The sequence below is a fragment of the Capricornis sumatraensis genome, chromosome 19, assembly GCF_032405125.1.
Source record: "Capricornis sumatraensis isolate serow.1 chromosome 19, serow.2, whole genome shotgun sequence".
NCBI classification, from domain to species: domain Eukaryota; kingdom Metazoa; phylum Chordata; class Mammalia; order Artiodactyla; family Bovidae; genus Capricornis; species Capricornis sumatraensis.
The window spans coordinates 22,231,269-22,246,960 of record NC_091087.1 but is presented as its reverse complement, the minus strand read 5'-3'; the positions used below and the strand labels follow the sequence as shown (position 1 = coordinate 22,246,960).

At 51.7% G+C, this 15,692-nt stretch overlaps 1 protein-coding gene across 1 annotated transcript in view; it reads right to left on the bottom strand.

Annotated features, from left to right (window-relative positions):
* Positions 1–1,102: 1,102 nt before the first annotated feature.
* The window catches only part of LOC138094831 (A-kinase anchor protein 13-like), a 109,528-nt gene continuing 94,938 nt past the window's right edge, over positions 1,103–15,692 (bottom strand). Inside the window, exons 23-29 of the mRNA XM_068990808.1 lie at positions 13,671–13,832; positions 12,924–12,994; positions 12,425–12,469; positions 9,844–9,894; positions 8,401–8,823; positions 6,532–6,865; positions 1,103–5,460 (exon numbers count right to left, since the gene is read on the bottom strand). Coding sequence (XP_068846909.1) covers positions 5,411–5,460; positions 6,532–6,865; positions 8,401–8,823; positions 9,844–9,894; positions 12,425–12,469; positions 12,924–12,994; positions 13,671–13,832 — 1,136 coding nt within the window. The 3' untranslated portion in view covers positions 1,103–5,410. The remainder of the gene's footprint in view (positions 5,461–6,531; positions 6,866–8,400; positions 8,824–9,843; positions 9,895–12,424; positions 12,470–12,923; positions 12,995–13,670; positions 13,833–15,692) is intronic.

The window sequence follows — 15,692 nt, the reverse complement described above, 5'->3', positions numbered from 1 at the left end:
CTGCACCTGGCTGGCTGGCTGGTCCTCACGGAGCCTGCCCAGCTTTGTGCTTTTGGCTTCTCCTGGAACAAAGGATGGTTTCTCCCCCCCGCCTCCTGCCTCCGGGCGATGGGAGCCTGTCCTTGGCTCAGACCCAAGCGAGGAGCTGGTGGGGGCAGGGCAGCAGAGGAGCGCGGGGCCGTGGGAACCACTCTCCCACCCCGCTGGGGGTGTCCAGACGCCGCAGCTGCCCTGACGGCCGCGAGGAGAGAAGGGACCACTGTTCCCTGGCTTCTGGGGCAGCAACTATTGCCAGGGCTACGAGACTCTTTAGAAATCCGGGCGCGTCCAAGCTCACCGAATGAGAGAAGGTACTTGGCAACCCGGCGGGACTTTCTTCTTTTTGGTTGTGGCTGTGTGGGGAGGGGCGCGGAGCTTGGGAGCACAGAGCTGCGAATCGGGCTGATTCTGTTTCCCGCATCACACCGGGTGACCAGCTGCACCCAGGGGCTTCTCGAGGGGACAGCAGGGCAGGCTCGGCTCCGGGAGGCGCCTGCAGGTGGGTTAGGGTTGGAACAGCAGCTCCTACTGTGCATTCCAGCAACTTCTGAGGATCAGACCCAGTAAATGCCTTCAGAGCTGCATGCAAACGAGAGTCTTCTCCCTGAATTCGTTTTTTTGGCAATTGCCTTGTTCGGGGGTGGGACGGGCTGGAAAAAAGTCAGCAGAAAGAAGTAAACTGACATTCATCTTTTTCACACAGTAGGATCTATGTAAAGGATTACATAGTAGGATCCGTAACAAGGACGTTTTTCACCGCACTTATTGACGGGAAATGGTTCTGACTCTTGGCACCTCCAGGCTAGGGTCTGGCTCCAGGGGGATTTGAGTTCCCCAGGAACCACTTTGTGCTCCGGGGTGGTCCTTCCTGAAGGTACAGGAATAAGGCTTCACTGGGTCGAAGGCTCCCTCACAGCTGGGCAGGGGGGCGGGCCCTTTACCGGGAACCAGAGTACCCTGGGACTCACTCCAGCAGGCCTACCCGGACAGGAATAAATCAGAGTCACCATCGAGACTTAAAGGACATTTATTATTTTTTTTTGGAAGGTGGAAGGGGGCTTTACAAGGGTCTGAAGCCGATAACTAGAAAGGAAGATAAATAAAATACAAAGCCAGTATGTTGTGGCAAAATTCCAGGAAACACACTGAAAAAAAAATCTTTACAGTTTAAAACTGCTTTTACTTTATACATAATTACAAATTAATATACAGCATCTGGGTTTTAACCCCTTTTTATTTAATAGGATTCAGCACAGAAATGTCCATTCAGCATCTGAAAATGACGAAATGACAGCAGAGGTATCAGGTGTCTGGGAACCGGCCTCCTGCATGTCCTGGGTGTCCTGCGCGTCAGGTGGGGTGACACGCCCGGAACCTCAGACGGAATGGAGACCGTGGTGGCCCGTCGGAGCCCTGGAGCCCGGGGCGGTCCGGGCGGGGGAGGGCGGGGTGAGCAGAGGCCGGCGCGGCCCAGGCAGGAGACACGTCAGCCAGCTGGGTCTGCCCGTGTTTAAACCTTCGCAAGATGGAGAAGGAACTCAAGGCCGGCTAAGCTTCTGACAAATTCGACTGGTACGCGGAAAGAAGCCTTTGTTGTTTCTGTTTTTTCCCTCTTATGGCAGCACTGAAAGACTTCTCGTCTTAAAACCTGGCCAGCAGGCAGATTTCAAAGTGCAGGTTAGCTAGGAATGTTACGCTACACTGAAAGAAAGAAAATGAAGCCAACCAAAACGAGCCGCTGGCCTTCTTTCTTGTCTCTGAGAGTCGATCGGAGCAGCAGCGCCGGGCGGGGCTGTGACCCGGGGCCGCCAGTGAGCGTGTCCCAGGGCTCCGCTGCGGGATGGTGGGCACCGTGCCTCGGCCACCGCCACCGCGACACGGAGGGTTCTCTCTGGACGTCTGCAGTCCAAGCATGTCCAGAGCCCTCGGCAGTGGCCGGGGTCCCCTCCGAACCACCCTCTTCTGGCTGCTGAAGCCCACTTTCCAGTCCGTTTCTCCCAACTTCCTCCCCGGCCCAGCCCCTGGACATGGCCGTCCATGGGGCATACCGGGCCCTCCGTCAGTGCTGTGTCAACAACCGCAGCTCCAAGCTGATAACAGATCCTTGGCAGCAAGAACCGGCTATGGGAAAAAGAACTTCGGGGTCCGAGGGATGAATTACAGAGTACTGCTGTGAACCACACCTTCCGGGCTGGAGGTCTGGCCACCTTTTAGTTAAGGTGGGGCCTATTTATAAACCAGACACACTAACACCCACCCTCCAAACAAAGGGGCAACAAATCCCAAGGGTCTTACAGTGCGTGCTCCCTACTGCTGCAACTAGGGGCTCGGGAAGACAAGTAACAGGAGAATGTCTGCAAAAAACAATTTTTAGTGGTATTACCCTGAGACATGAGAGGATAAAAGGTAAGGTTCGTACCTTTCCAAATAAAAACTGAAACCTCGTTAAGGAGTTCCTCCCCACAGACCGCTCTCATGGCGGTAGAGGGGGGAATGTTGGCAAAGGCTGAATGACGGCAACTGGGCTGTCGTTAACCCTCTCCATATTCAAAGCAAACAGTCAATAGCTGATTGTCATGGAAGTGAAGCCAACCGTGGGGAGCGTTTAAAGTGCACATGTCGCCCGACTAGGACAGCGACCACTGAGATGACGGGAGTCCTGAGAGAAGGCACAGCCTCCTTCCAGGTGACTCACTCAATTCTGGGACCCTGGGTGGTGTCTCCATCTGCCCCCCCAAATCTGAATGCAAGGGAGGTCAGGCCCGATTCCCTAAGCTGAGAAGCTTGCCTTTCCAGCTTGCGGACGCTGCGGAGAGCCGAGTCTGAGTCGCCCTGAGAGGCGGCCCCTTCTCACAGGAAAGAAACCTCAGTGACCAGGTGAGGCCTCCAGGTCGGAGGCGGCCTCGAGGTCAGAAGCAAAAGCAGGAGCAGCAACAATCCCAGGTGGCTCCCCAAACCCCACACCAGACAGGGAGAGGGGACCAAGGCACGGAGAAGCACGGGTCTGGGCCAGCGGGAGACACCCTCGGATTCAGATTCGAAACTCGTCCAACCACAACCTGACCAGGCGGGGTGCAGGCGGAGGGCTAATCGTTTCAGAAAACTGTCACCAAACAGCTGAGGCAACTGCAACTTCACAACCAGGTGGGAACAAAGGACACTTTGAAACTGAAATACAGCTGTGTGGCGACGGACAGAAACTGTCCGGGCACCTCTGGTGGAGAGCCTGTGTGAGGGCATGGATGCCGGGAGGAGGACGTGGGCCCGCCGAACCAGTGACCAGGACGGAGCGCTGAGCTCCCTGCGGGTCTAAGCAAGGCCACGGCAGGCCAGCCATCCTCGGAGCTGTAGGGACTGGCGGCGGAGGCAACCTAACCTTCTGATGTTCAGGGTCTTTGGTCGGGGGGTTGGGGCGGGGCATATCGGGGTTCAGTAGAAAATCAGGTGGTTCTCAAAGCCTTTCTGAAGGGTAAGAAATCGCCGTGATAAAACGAGGCACATGAAGCCCATGGGTGGCGAGTTTTTTTAACTCTCAAGAAAGGAAGAAGACTTCTCTCGGTCAAAGAATGAGGCTGGAGTGGGAGGAGGGAAGGAAAGGGACTCCGCCCCCTACCCTTAATTTTCCTTTGGGCCTTCAAGGCACTTTGATAGACCTGAAGGAGTGAGGATGCAGCGTGGGCTGCTTGACCGGACACAGTCAAAACCGTTGGGCTGGTGTGTTCACCCTTAACACACACATGCACACACATGGACACACACACATGCACTCGGCACACAAATAAATAAATCTAAAGCTAAAACTTTTAAACCAGACCTCTTTCAAATAAACTGAAAGATAGATATCTCCATCTGCAAGGCCAGCTTGCAATTCATCAACAAGCACCAAGGTACAGATCTGTTTGTTTTTAAAAAGGTTATGTTCAAAGACCCATCCATGCTCCTGAGGGGCGAAAGGCAGGAATCAAAGGCCACATGAAAAGCACAGAATTTTCCAGGGTCTTCCCCACCGCAATGAGGGGGTAGCAAGCGTGGCAGGTGCGGGGGCCTCACGGGGAAACGCCCTGCACCTGCCGGCTGGCGACGAGCCTCCAGGAATACAGATGAAAACACAGAAAAAGAGAGAGAGGAGGAAAAAGAACAAGCAGACAGCACTTGTGCCATCTTCAAGGGACAGAGTACAGTAACCATCAGAACTTCAGACTGCAAAACTTGGAGAAATCAAAACTGTGCCAGGCCTCCTGACAGGAGACCCTCCCAGGCCGTACCCTCTGGGCCAGCTCTTCTCCTGGTCTGAATTGGAGGGAACTACTTCATGCGCCCAACGCACCCACCTGCACCTGCTTTTCGGCCAGCTGTCTAGGATAGGGCGGCCACCCCACCCTGGAGGGAGAGGCAGGCAGCCCCAGGGCGGGCGGAGGAGCACCAGGGGGCCACCCTCTCCCCTGGTGGGGGTGCAGGCAAGAGCGGCTTCCCTGGGGAGCCACTGCGAGATCCCAGGGGGACGGCCTGGGGGTCGTGGTCACGTGCGAATGGCCAGGAAGACCAGAAAGTGTCACTCTGCAGGGGTGACAGGGAGGTGGCCGCTCTACTTCTTCTGTGCTCAGAATCCGTGGGCAAACATCTTGGAAAGCCAATACAGGATTTCTTTTAGATCTGATGACATTACTTTTTTTTTCCCCTAAAGTGACCAAAACACCAAAATCAAGGTGTTTCAGGGTCATTTGCTTTTTAAAGACAGCGAGCTTTCTTTCACTGTTTTTCACAACTGTTTGCCGTCCCTTCTGAATGAGAAATACACGCAGAAGTGGGGGGTGAAGTGTGCTTGAGTGGGTTTGCCGGGAGACAGCCTGGGGGGACCAGCGGCTGAGACTCGGAGTGCACCCACCAAGTGGTGGCGGGCAGCACCCTTGTGTGGAGCTGAGCTGAGCCCTCCAGGCGTCTGGTGTAGAGCACGCACAGTCCCGTCGTATTCCACGTGTCTATACAGACGGGTACCATACGCGCTCAGACAAAGAGCAAACTACCTGCTGTTTGATTTTTGGTTCTGCTCTCCCAAATCAAAAGGCAGCCAGAGCTTCAGTCCACATTCGGAAACACCCTCTAGGCCTCGAGGCATTCCTGACATGTCCACAACCATCGCCTGGACTTCCGGGGCCACTATCCTTGTTGTAATGTGACCTCAGCAGGGCCGGCCAGTGGTTGGGTGGCAATCCTGGGCCTCCTTCCCCACCCTGACCCCCAGGACCGTCTGTCCCTTGGGCCCAGGCCCTGGGGCAGCGAGGAGGGCCGCCGGGCGTGGGCATCGGTGGGGGGCAGTGCTCACAGCATGGTGGGGGAGGACGGTCACCGGGCGGGACAGCAGCGGGACCGGTCAGCAGAAAATCTCCTCCCCCTCCGCGGGCGCCTCTGATGCAGGGCCGTCTGGAGAAAGAAAGCCAAGAGGGAGAGAGAAGTTCAGACAAAAATGCTCTTTTCATTGGTAAATTCTGTCCTGTCTTCCCTAAATACAAGTCCCCCGGGATGCAAACACGCTGGGCAGGCAGATGATGACTGCTGCTGCGGCGCCCCCTCCACTGATACAGTCAGTGAGGTCCTCACTGATGTCCTCTGCCTATCGATCCTTGAACTCGACAGAAGACAAGCCTGGAAACAGGGATTTCTCTACAGTCTCCAGCACAGAAGGGAGAGGCCAACCCTGATGAGAAGGACTCAACCTCGTGTCGTGCAATCTGATCGTGTGCCCTGTGCTGGCGGGCACGTCAGCTAATCCCGAGCTGCAGGGTTCCTGGGTATCTGGGGTCAAAAACACCTGCCTCGTATCTCCTGCAGGATTAAAGCTGCCCTCGGAAAATGCTCACCAAGCACCTATTAGTATATTATTTTTCTTTTTCCTCCTGGGTCTTTTGGAAGACAGTGTCAGTTTTATTGCTTTTTGAAATGCTATATAAACCCTTAAACTTTACAACAGCACATAAGCAATTTGCATCTTTTATGTTTAAATATATTTATGTGGCAAGGGAAAGTACTTGCATATGAATATATAGAATCTTTAAAAAAAAATCATCCTCCTTTACAGTAGAAATTTCTTTATACAAGTATCTCAACTTGTGTCTTTAAATCAAAAAGTTAGTGACTGGTGAAGAATCTTCTGAGATTTCAACAAATTCAGCGTTCCACTGAAGTAGCTTATTACTGGACCAGGCCGAAAGGCAGGGAGGCCTGTAACTGATTCACTGAGTCTCCGCTCCTCATCTGGACAGTAAGCGTGAGAAAGGAGCCCGTGCTCCGCACTCGGCCCACACACCACACAGAATTTCAGTTCTCAGCGTCAAGTCCCAACAGTCCTCTACGGGCAGAGCAAGTGGGTCTGGTGAGACATATGGGGGTCGGCCTCTATGCGCCTGAAAGGCAGGCGCCCCCTTACGACCCCTCCTGTGCTGCCAGAGCCCCCCGGGGCGGCGCAGCCAGAGGGAGACCTGGTGTGCGACTTACCCCCGGGCTGTGAGCGGCTTCCTTTGCCCTTCTTCTTCTTCTCCTTCTTTTCCTTTGGCTTAGCTAACCCGAACAGGCGGGTGGACGTGGACGTGGACACGGGGGTCTGGCTCTGAGCCTCTGGTGCTTTGTTTGTCTGGCTGGCGGAACCCAGCATGTGAAAAGGCCCCTTTTCTTTGTGTGTCCGAGAGATGCTGTTCCTTTTGGGGGACACTGAGAGTTCTGAGTCCAACGACCCTGATTTGGCTATTGAAGGTGCAGGTGGCGAAGGGGTCTCCTCGGGGTTTGGAGAGAAGGATGGGATCCGCAGCAGCTTGGTGTTTTGATAGGAAACCTGTGCATGGTTGAGAGAAGGGATGTGACTTGGGGGACCAGCAGCATCCTCAGTAACTGCTCAGTGGGCAATGCACAAGGGCACTGGGGATGCTGGCGTGTCAGACCCGTGCACACTCACTGCCTTGGACTCTGGAGAGCTTGAAATCAATACCCTGAACTTCTCAGTTCCACTTCCCGCGCCCACCCCCTGTGGTATGTACGGAAGTGCTAAATGACCATCTTTGATACCCTGACTACATCTATCACTAGCACTGTGAAGAATGAGCAGCACCTTGGATGAGGCAGCTCGCAATTCCGATCCCCTGGAGAGGCAGGAAGAGCTGCTTATCCCATGACTGATTTAAATGAGGGAGTGGATAATTATTTCAGTGCTAAGAGATTAGAGAGGTCCGTTCAGGTTAGAGGGCAGGTGGAGATGTGCTTACACCAAGATCTTGGTCAAAGGTCAAACCGAAGATTAAAAGAGATAGACTCTGAGTTCTCTGGGTAGCCTTCCCTGGGGAACCCATTCTTGGGCCACACGAAGCACGGCCCAGCTCCTGTGCTCCCCGCACACCTGGAAACCTCTGCACGAAGCCTAATTGCCCGCCTCTGGAAGACGGCAGTGTCCTTTTCTTTCACTGTTCAAGGTCAATCGATCAAATGAATGGCAACGTGGGTATCAGGATACCCAGGAGGCTCTGGCTTCCCTGTTCTAGAATGGCCAGGGACTATCACTGAAGCAAACTCGGGGGTCAGTGTGCTCCCCACATATGGAAGGCCTTCCTTAATCAGCAGTGGCTGCAGGAAAAGGCTTCATCCACAGTGGCAAGACATATCGGGAATGAAGCAGAGCCCAGATGTCTGAGTGTCCCCGAGCAAGAATGTCCTCTTTCCCCTCTGTGGCTGGGATGGGCCTGGCCCTGTAGCTGAGGCCCACTGACCCCGCCATGTGCGTTCTCTCACTAACCTGGGCATCAGAGCCCTTACTGCTCTGTGAGCTCAGGCACCGTGTGTCTGGTGCCTACATGAGTTCTCTCTGTTTGGCTACGAGGTCCTTTAGGTTCTGATTTCTCACGTGGCACAGAGCAGAGGGGGTGCTCCCCAAATCCTGGATGGCTGACCGCCACCCTCACAGACACTGAGGCTACCCCAGCCTAAACAGGCCAGGCTCAGGGCAAGGGCCTCCCAGGTACCCCTCCTTCAGTGGCCTGGCCAAACTACAACCTTTCATGCACTTCTCAACCCCTTACAGACAAAAAGGAGAAAACCGACTCACTTCCTCACGTGCCCCTCTGCTGATGCATAACCAGATTGAATAAAATCAGCCTTTATATACTATATATTCTATCCGCCTACTTGCCCCCGTGCGGGGCACACAGAGGGTAATTTTTTAAATTGCAGGATAACTGCTTTACCATGCAGTTAGTTTCTGCTGTACAACAATGCGAATCAGCCATATGTATACACACATCCACGCCCTGTCGGGCCTCCCTCTGTGGCCCCGCATCCCGCCCTCGAGGTCATCAGGACTCCCAGGGTCCTCGCCGGTACCTGGCTGAGCCGCTCCGAGTCCCGCCGGAGCTGCTCCTGCTCGCGCTCGAGCAGCCGCTGGGCGGCACGCAGGCGCTCCAGGTCGCCCTGGTAGGCGTCCTTCCGCTGCTGCAGCTCGTCGCGCTCGCGCTCCAGGTCCTGGCGGCCGCGCCGCAGCTCGTCCTCGCGCTGCGCCAGGCGTGCCTCGCGCTCCTGCAGCGCTCTCTCGCGGGCCTCCCACTCGCGCTCGTGCCGCCGCTTCTCCTCCTGGTGCTGCGCCTGCTGCCGGTGCAGGTTGGCCAGGTCCTGGCGTTGCTTCTCCAGGCTGCGCTGCTTCTCCTGCTCGATGAGGGAGCTGGGCCTCGACGCCGTCCGCGTGAGCGCCCGCTCGCTCAGCAGCAGCTTCTGGTCCTCGATGTAGCTGTCCTGCTGCAGCACCACACCCTGCGGGGAGACGCACGAAGGGGCGATGCACACGACGGGGTGATGAGCACAAGGGGGGCAATGCCCACGAGGGGGTACGATGCCCACACGAGGGGCTGTGTGCCTAGCCCGCCTGGAGCATGGCTGGCGCCCACACCCAGACTCCAGCCCTCCCCTGCTTTCTAAGCTGCTCTAGGATAAGTGCTCTAGGATAACCCTGGGTGGCAACCAAGGGGGAAGGTCAATGGTGCCAAGACTTCGATTTTGCAGTCAGAGGCCTTGTCTGGGGTGGAGTGTGCCTTTACAGGTGGGAGGAGGTATGAAGTGGATTGGTTAGATCTTTAAGAAAGGAAGCGACCCGAATTTGAGGATACTGTGTGTGAATGTGTGCTCAGCAGTGTCCCACTCCTTGCAACTCCATGGACTGGACCTTGCCAGGCTCTTCTGTCCATGGGATTCTCCAGGCAAGAATACTGAGTGGGCTGCCATGCCCTTCTCCAGGGGATCTTCCCGACTCAGGGATTGACCCTGCTCTCGTGTCTCCTGCACTGACAGGCGGGTTCTTTACCACTGGTGCAAAAAGTCGGACACCTACAAAGGCCGTCCAGACTGGAAGCATCTCCTCTGTGAAGGCCTGCACCCCCTGCGCTCTGGGGCATGGCTGTTAACTGTGCTCCGGGTACCTGCCATCCACCATCTGCTCAGCAACTCTAGTCTCAGAAGATCAGTGAGACTTTGTAGTGTAGTGTAAGTTGCACAGTCATTTCCAACTCTTTGTGGCCCCATGACTAAGCCCACCAGCCTCCTTTGTCTATGGAGTTCTCCAGGCAAGAATACTGGAGTGGGTTGCCAGTGCCTCCGCCAGGGGATCTTAACCACTGCATTTTGGAAGCTTTCTCATCATGAGAGCTAGTCTCTCTTGTCTGAGGGCTGTATTTACCCATAAGAAATGTATAAACCTCAAAGATCCAGGCCAGCCACACCCTTGCTGGTCTCCCTCTCAACTAGGAAGTGAAGGGACAAAGGAGAAAAGGCACGTACCTGCAGAGCGCTGAGGAGCTCGTGGAGATGGACGACGCTCTGGATGACCTGCTGCAAAAGGAATCAGCAAGCCGTCACCTCAGACCCCAGCACGCTGTGAGTCACCCGACGGGAAGCCACCCTACCCCACAGCAAGGGGCCTGCGACTCAATCAAGCACTTTCAAACTGAAAGTGCTACACAGAGTAAGCCAGTGCCCAAGTAGCCAAGTTAAACAAAATAAGATCAGACAAGCGCAACTGTGTGGGGGAGGAGTTACGCACAGTGAAAAGTATCATAAAGCTCCAATTATTTAAAATGACTGGTACAAAAATGGCACACATCCCAATTTAACCCAGCAGAAAGCTCAGAAGCAAACCGCAGCATTTAGTGTAGGAGATAAGAAGCATTTCTAGTCAATGGAGAAGGAAAGACTATCAGTCAATTATTTTGAGGAAACTGGGTAAATCTTTGGAAGAACTTAAGTTGGGATCCAGCCTCACAGAAAAAAAAATTCAGTGAGCTATAAGAAAATATGAGAATGTTTTTTCATCTTGAAACAGGGAAGGCTTTTCAAAGACAGCAACAAGAAAGCACATACACACACACACACACACACACACGAAATTTCAACTTTTACTATATAAAAATGTAAAATAAAAATCTGGCAAAGAAGACAGTGAACAGAATGAGGCAAAAACAAACAAACAAAATCTTTGATTTAAAAAAGTCTCTCAGATTAATAAGCAAAAGAAAAAACATTCTAGTAGAAAAACAGGCAAGGAACATAAACCTGCGATTCACAAAAGAAGAAATACAAATGGTCGAAGATATAACATATTGAAAATGAGTCAACCTTATTTCAAGTCAGAACAATGCAAAAATTAAGAAATAACTACTTGAAATTATCAAGCCAACAAAACGTCAATTAAAAAAGAATTCCCAGTGTTGGTGAAAGCATGATGAGAATGGATGAATCCTCTTGTACTGACACGGCTGGATGCAGTATAACCTTTTTAGGGAGAGGATGGCATGCTGAGGAAATAATATAGCCTTGCCAAAAAAAAAAAGTATGAGGATGCTCTTGGCTGCATCATTTACAAAGCAAAAAAGCAGAGAAAGAATTGACCGTTGCAAAGATTAAATTATGGCAACTAGCATAATAATATACAGCTGTTAAATAGCATGTTTTGTACAAACGTCTCAGGAAAATGCTTCTCAAGTGTTAAGAGGAAAAAAAATCAGGATATGAAGTTCCAGGGAGTATTGAAACAAACTGTGCCAAACTATTTTTATGCAATTCACACTCACAGAAACTTAGACACATAAATACATGTCCTGTGGAAGAAAAGGCTGAAAATAGAGCACCACACATTTAATAATAGTAGCTATTTCTCAGGGGTAGGCTATTTACTTATTGTTTTCCTGTTTTACATTATTGGATGGTTTTCCAGTCTTCTACCATGAACCATGTATTCCTTTTATCTTATTCGAAAACACAAAAAGTTAATTATCAGGCTTAGCTCTTCGGAGAATACTTTTTGCCCCTCATTTAACTTTATTCTTAATTAACAGAGAGAAGGAGAAGTCCCAGCCGGCCAGCTGACTCTGGCTGAGCACCTGCAGTGTGCAGTCCGTGCTGGAATGCCTGGAAACCACTCATCTCCTGTGATCTCTTACCCAACTCTTCTTACTCAATGTGGGGTGGGGTGGGGGGAGTTGGCAAGTGGAAAAAACAACTAAAGGGCTGCTTTTTAAGCAGCACAGGAGTGGGGCAGTCTGTGTGAAAGCAGGTTTACTTCACTCACTGAAGGGGGTTCCTTCAGGGTGCCACAGTGTGCAGATTAACAGGCCAACACAGAAGACAAACAGCCGTCTATGTTTAGGGGAAAAAGGAACGATTCCCTGCATCTGAAATTCTGAAACGAAGCCCCTCAGGGATTTTACGGTGTTCTATGAAAAGCAGAGAGAAGCGCAGAGCACAGCCTGAGAGGTACACCCTTGCCCCTCCCTGTCCCGGGTCCAGCTCCAGCCTGCTGACAATGTCACATGTGCAGAGTCAACTAAGCTTGGAGCCTTCAGGAGGATTTCCTCAGAGGAACCCAAGGAGACGGGGAGATGGTGAAAGACCTGGGTTACCCTGCAGGGTCGGCGGAAGGCAGGGAACCTGGTCTCTGCCAGGGGACGCCTGGGCTACTTTTTAAAGTGACATATGGAGTCAGAAGCAGTGCTCAGAGAAGAAAACTCAACTGGAGTCACTGTGCAGAATCACTCACAAGTTCCTCTGCCACGCTTCACACTGCAGCTTTGGTGCCAGGTTAAAGTTACAGCCAGGCTGGCGACAAATTCTGCTCAGCGTGAGTGGATGGAGAAGCCACTGTGGGAGCTTCGCGGCCCACGTTCAAAGAAAGCAACGGGCTTCTCAAGGACAGAGGAGCAGAGGCTGGTTTAGGAGGCAGCGATTTTCTGGCAAAAAACTGACAGGACGATGCCCTGGGGCCGACGACAGCAGTTTGCTCGCCTCGGCAAAGCAGAAACGAACAGGCTCAACCCAGCAACTACAACAAAGTCATACTCCTTTAAAGAGCTCAGAGTGTCCTTACCTCACTGTTTCTCTTATGCATAAATACCAGGTTAGCATTTCCACCCTATAAAACAATAAAAAAAGTGCATGTAAAGAAAATGAAGAATGAGGCAAAAATTATATTCATTGTGTGTCTAACTTATGCTGTGACGTCCCATGTTCGTTCTTTCTACATTAGGGCAGTGAAGAGGTGACGCTGAACTGTTGCGGAAGCCTTGCAATGAGTTCAGGTGGGGGCGGTGTGTGTTTAAACAGGGCTCTCAGTGGAACCGGTCCCGCCGGCAGAGCTGTGTGCCGGAACATGACGTCCAGAACCAGAGAGGCCTGACGGCCAAGAACACGGGGCTCAGAACGGTGCTGTTTGCTTAGAAACGTGCTTTCCTCTCAAGATGAAGCAGGAAATTAAAAGGGCAAACTGGGTGTCCAAACACAATCACGGTGGACTAAATTCAAGATGACGCGCTTAGAGGAAGGGCCTGGGAGGATGTAGGGAAGGAGTGTCTCTTAGGAAGAAATACCTTTTTCAGACCACTGTCCGACTCAGTCCTCCTGAGGTCCTGGCCATCATCTCCCTCCTCCTTCTCACCTCCTACACAAACAAATAAGTGTTTTTTTCAAGTTGCAAAACAGATTAGTCAAGAAAATACTATGTGCACAGCTTAGGTACAAAATACTCCCGAATCCTAGTGATGCTGGCAGAAGAGCAGCCGCATGATTATTAAACAGGTTTACTGATACAGAAGAACTAGGAGCAGAAAGGAAAAAACCAGTCTTATTGCCTCTTTGGCTATAGCTTAGCTGAGATCCCAGGAAAATCTTTTATTACTCAAAATGAACTCAACGCAGATGGAGGTCCCTGAGTTCCAGCAGCTGGATACTTAGGAACTCACTAAAACCTTTCCTGTCTGAGCGGGACAGAGGCGATGGAGCCAGAGTACAGAGGGTTTTTCGCTGTGATGGTGAAGGACTGCCCAGAAGAGCACATGAGCTCAAAACCACTGACCTAGGGGCTTCCCTGCCGAGAATCCACCTGCCAGTGCAACAGACTCGGGTTCCATCCCTGATCCAGGAAGATCCCACATGCTGCGAGGCAACTGAGCCCATGCACCTGAGAGCCGGTGCTCCGCAGAAACCACAGTGAGAAACCCACACACCAAAACCAGACAGGAGCCCCATGAGCAACAAAGACCTAGCACCGCCAAAAATAAATAAATAAAATTATATTAAAACAACACCAACACCACCACCACCACCACCCCACTGACCTTTTGAAGCATTCATCTGATGGCTGTCAAACCCTCCAAAGGTCTCCGCTCTCCGGGGCAGGGACACAGGGCCGACCACGCCCTCCTGCTCTGCAGGGCTACTGACAACCTGCCCAAGCGAGCCTCTCAGGCTGCCGCTCACCAGACCCTGCAGGATCTCCACTGGAAGAGAGTCAACACACAACACTGACATCTCCTCTTGCAATGTGAAAAAGAAAATCTCCTGATTAACACACTGTATGCATAGGGAAGATGATCAGAAAATCCCAAAGTTGACTACGAGACTTCCTTTGTTTGGAGAAAGCTCTCAGCTAAGGATAGGTGGTGTAGTTGGATTCTGTTGGAAATGCAGAGATTAAACCTCCAGCCTTATTCATGTGAGATCCAGGAAATGTAAAAAGGTACAGGGAAGGTTGGAGAAGGAAATGGCAACCCACTTCAGGATCCTTGCCTGAAAAACCCCATGGAGAGAGGAGCCTGGCAGGCTCTAGTCCAAAAGGTCACGAGGAGTCGGACACGACTGAGTGAGCACGATACAGGGAAGGCAGAGTAATTTACTGGAACGAGCATGGCTCCTGCAGTCAGACCAGAAGCAGCCAAAAAGAAATCTCCAGGAAGTGAGGTGTGCCAATTTGAGAACAGCAGTGGAAAGTGGCAGGCTTTCTGCCCCTCCTGTAGTGACGTCAGGGGGACAGGGAAGTCTGAGCATCTGAATTATCAAACCCGACCAGCCACGGTTCTCTTCTGGAGCAGCAGTGTTCCACAGAAAGGACAAAGAGCTGAACGTGGAACAGAAAATGAGCAGGAGAGACGCAGCAGAGATGAAGGAAAAAGAAGGTCCATGTGGAAAAAGGAGGAGAAAAGAGGCCAGGAATCTAAGGAAAGTCACTGTCATCTTCTGAAACACTGCAGGAAAGCAACAGAAGAGGCCAGTGAAGTGAAAAAACCTATCTGAGCCTAAAAGTTTCAGTTCAGTTCAGTCGCTCAGTTCTGTCTTTTTGCGACCCCATGAACCACAGTTCGCCAGTCTTCCCTGTCCATCACCAACTCCCGGAGTTTGCTCAAACTCAAGTCCATCGAGTCAGTGATGCCATCCAACCATCTCATCCTCTGTCGTCCCCTTCTTCTCCTGCCTTCAATCTTTCCCAGCATCAGGGTCTTTTCTAACAAGTCAGTTCTTCACATCAGGTGGCCAAAGCATTGGAGTTTCAGCTTCAGCATTAGTCCTTCCAATGAATATTCAGGACTGATTTCCTTTAGGAATGACTGGTCTGATCTCCTTTCAGTCCAAGGGACTCTCAAGAGTCTTCTCCAACACACAGTTCAGAAGCATCCATTCTTTGGTGCTCAGCTTTATAGTCCAGCTCTCACATCCATACATGACCACTGGAAAAACCACAGTTTTGACTAGACAGACCTTTGTTGGCAAAGTAATGTCTCTGCTTTTTAATAAGCTGTCTAGGTTTGTCATAGCTTTTCTTCCAAGGAGCAAGCGTCATTTCATTTTATGGCTGCAGTCACCATATACAGTGATTTTGGAGCCCCCCAAATAAAGTCTGTCACTGTTTCCACTGTTTCCCCGTCTATTTGCCATGAAGGGATGGAACTGGATGCCATGATCTTAGTTTCCTGAATGCTGAGTTTTAAGCCAGCTCTTTCACTCCTCTTTCACTTTCATCAAGAGGCTCTTTAGTTCCTCTTCACTTTCTGCCACAACGGTGGTGTCATCTGCATACCTGAGGTTATTGATATTTCTCCCGGCAATCTTGATTCCAGCTTGTTCTTCCTCCAGCCCAGCGTGTCTCATGATGTACTCTGCATAGAAGTTAAATAAGCAGGGTGACAATATACAGCCTTGACGTACTCCTTTCCCAATTTGGAACCAGTCTGTTGTTCTATGTCCAGTTCTAACTGTTGTTTCTTGACCTGCATACAGATTTCTCCGGAGGCAGGTCAGGTGGTCTGGTATTCCCATCTCTTTCAGAATTTTCCACAGTTTGTTGTGATCCACACAGTCCAAGG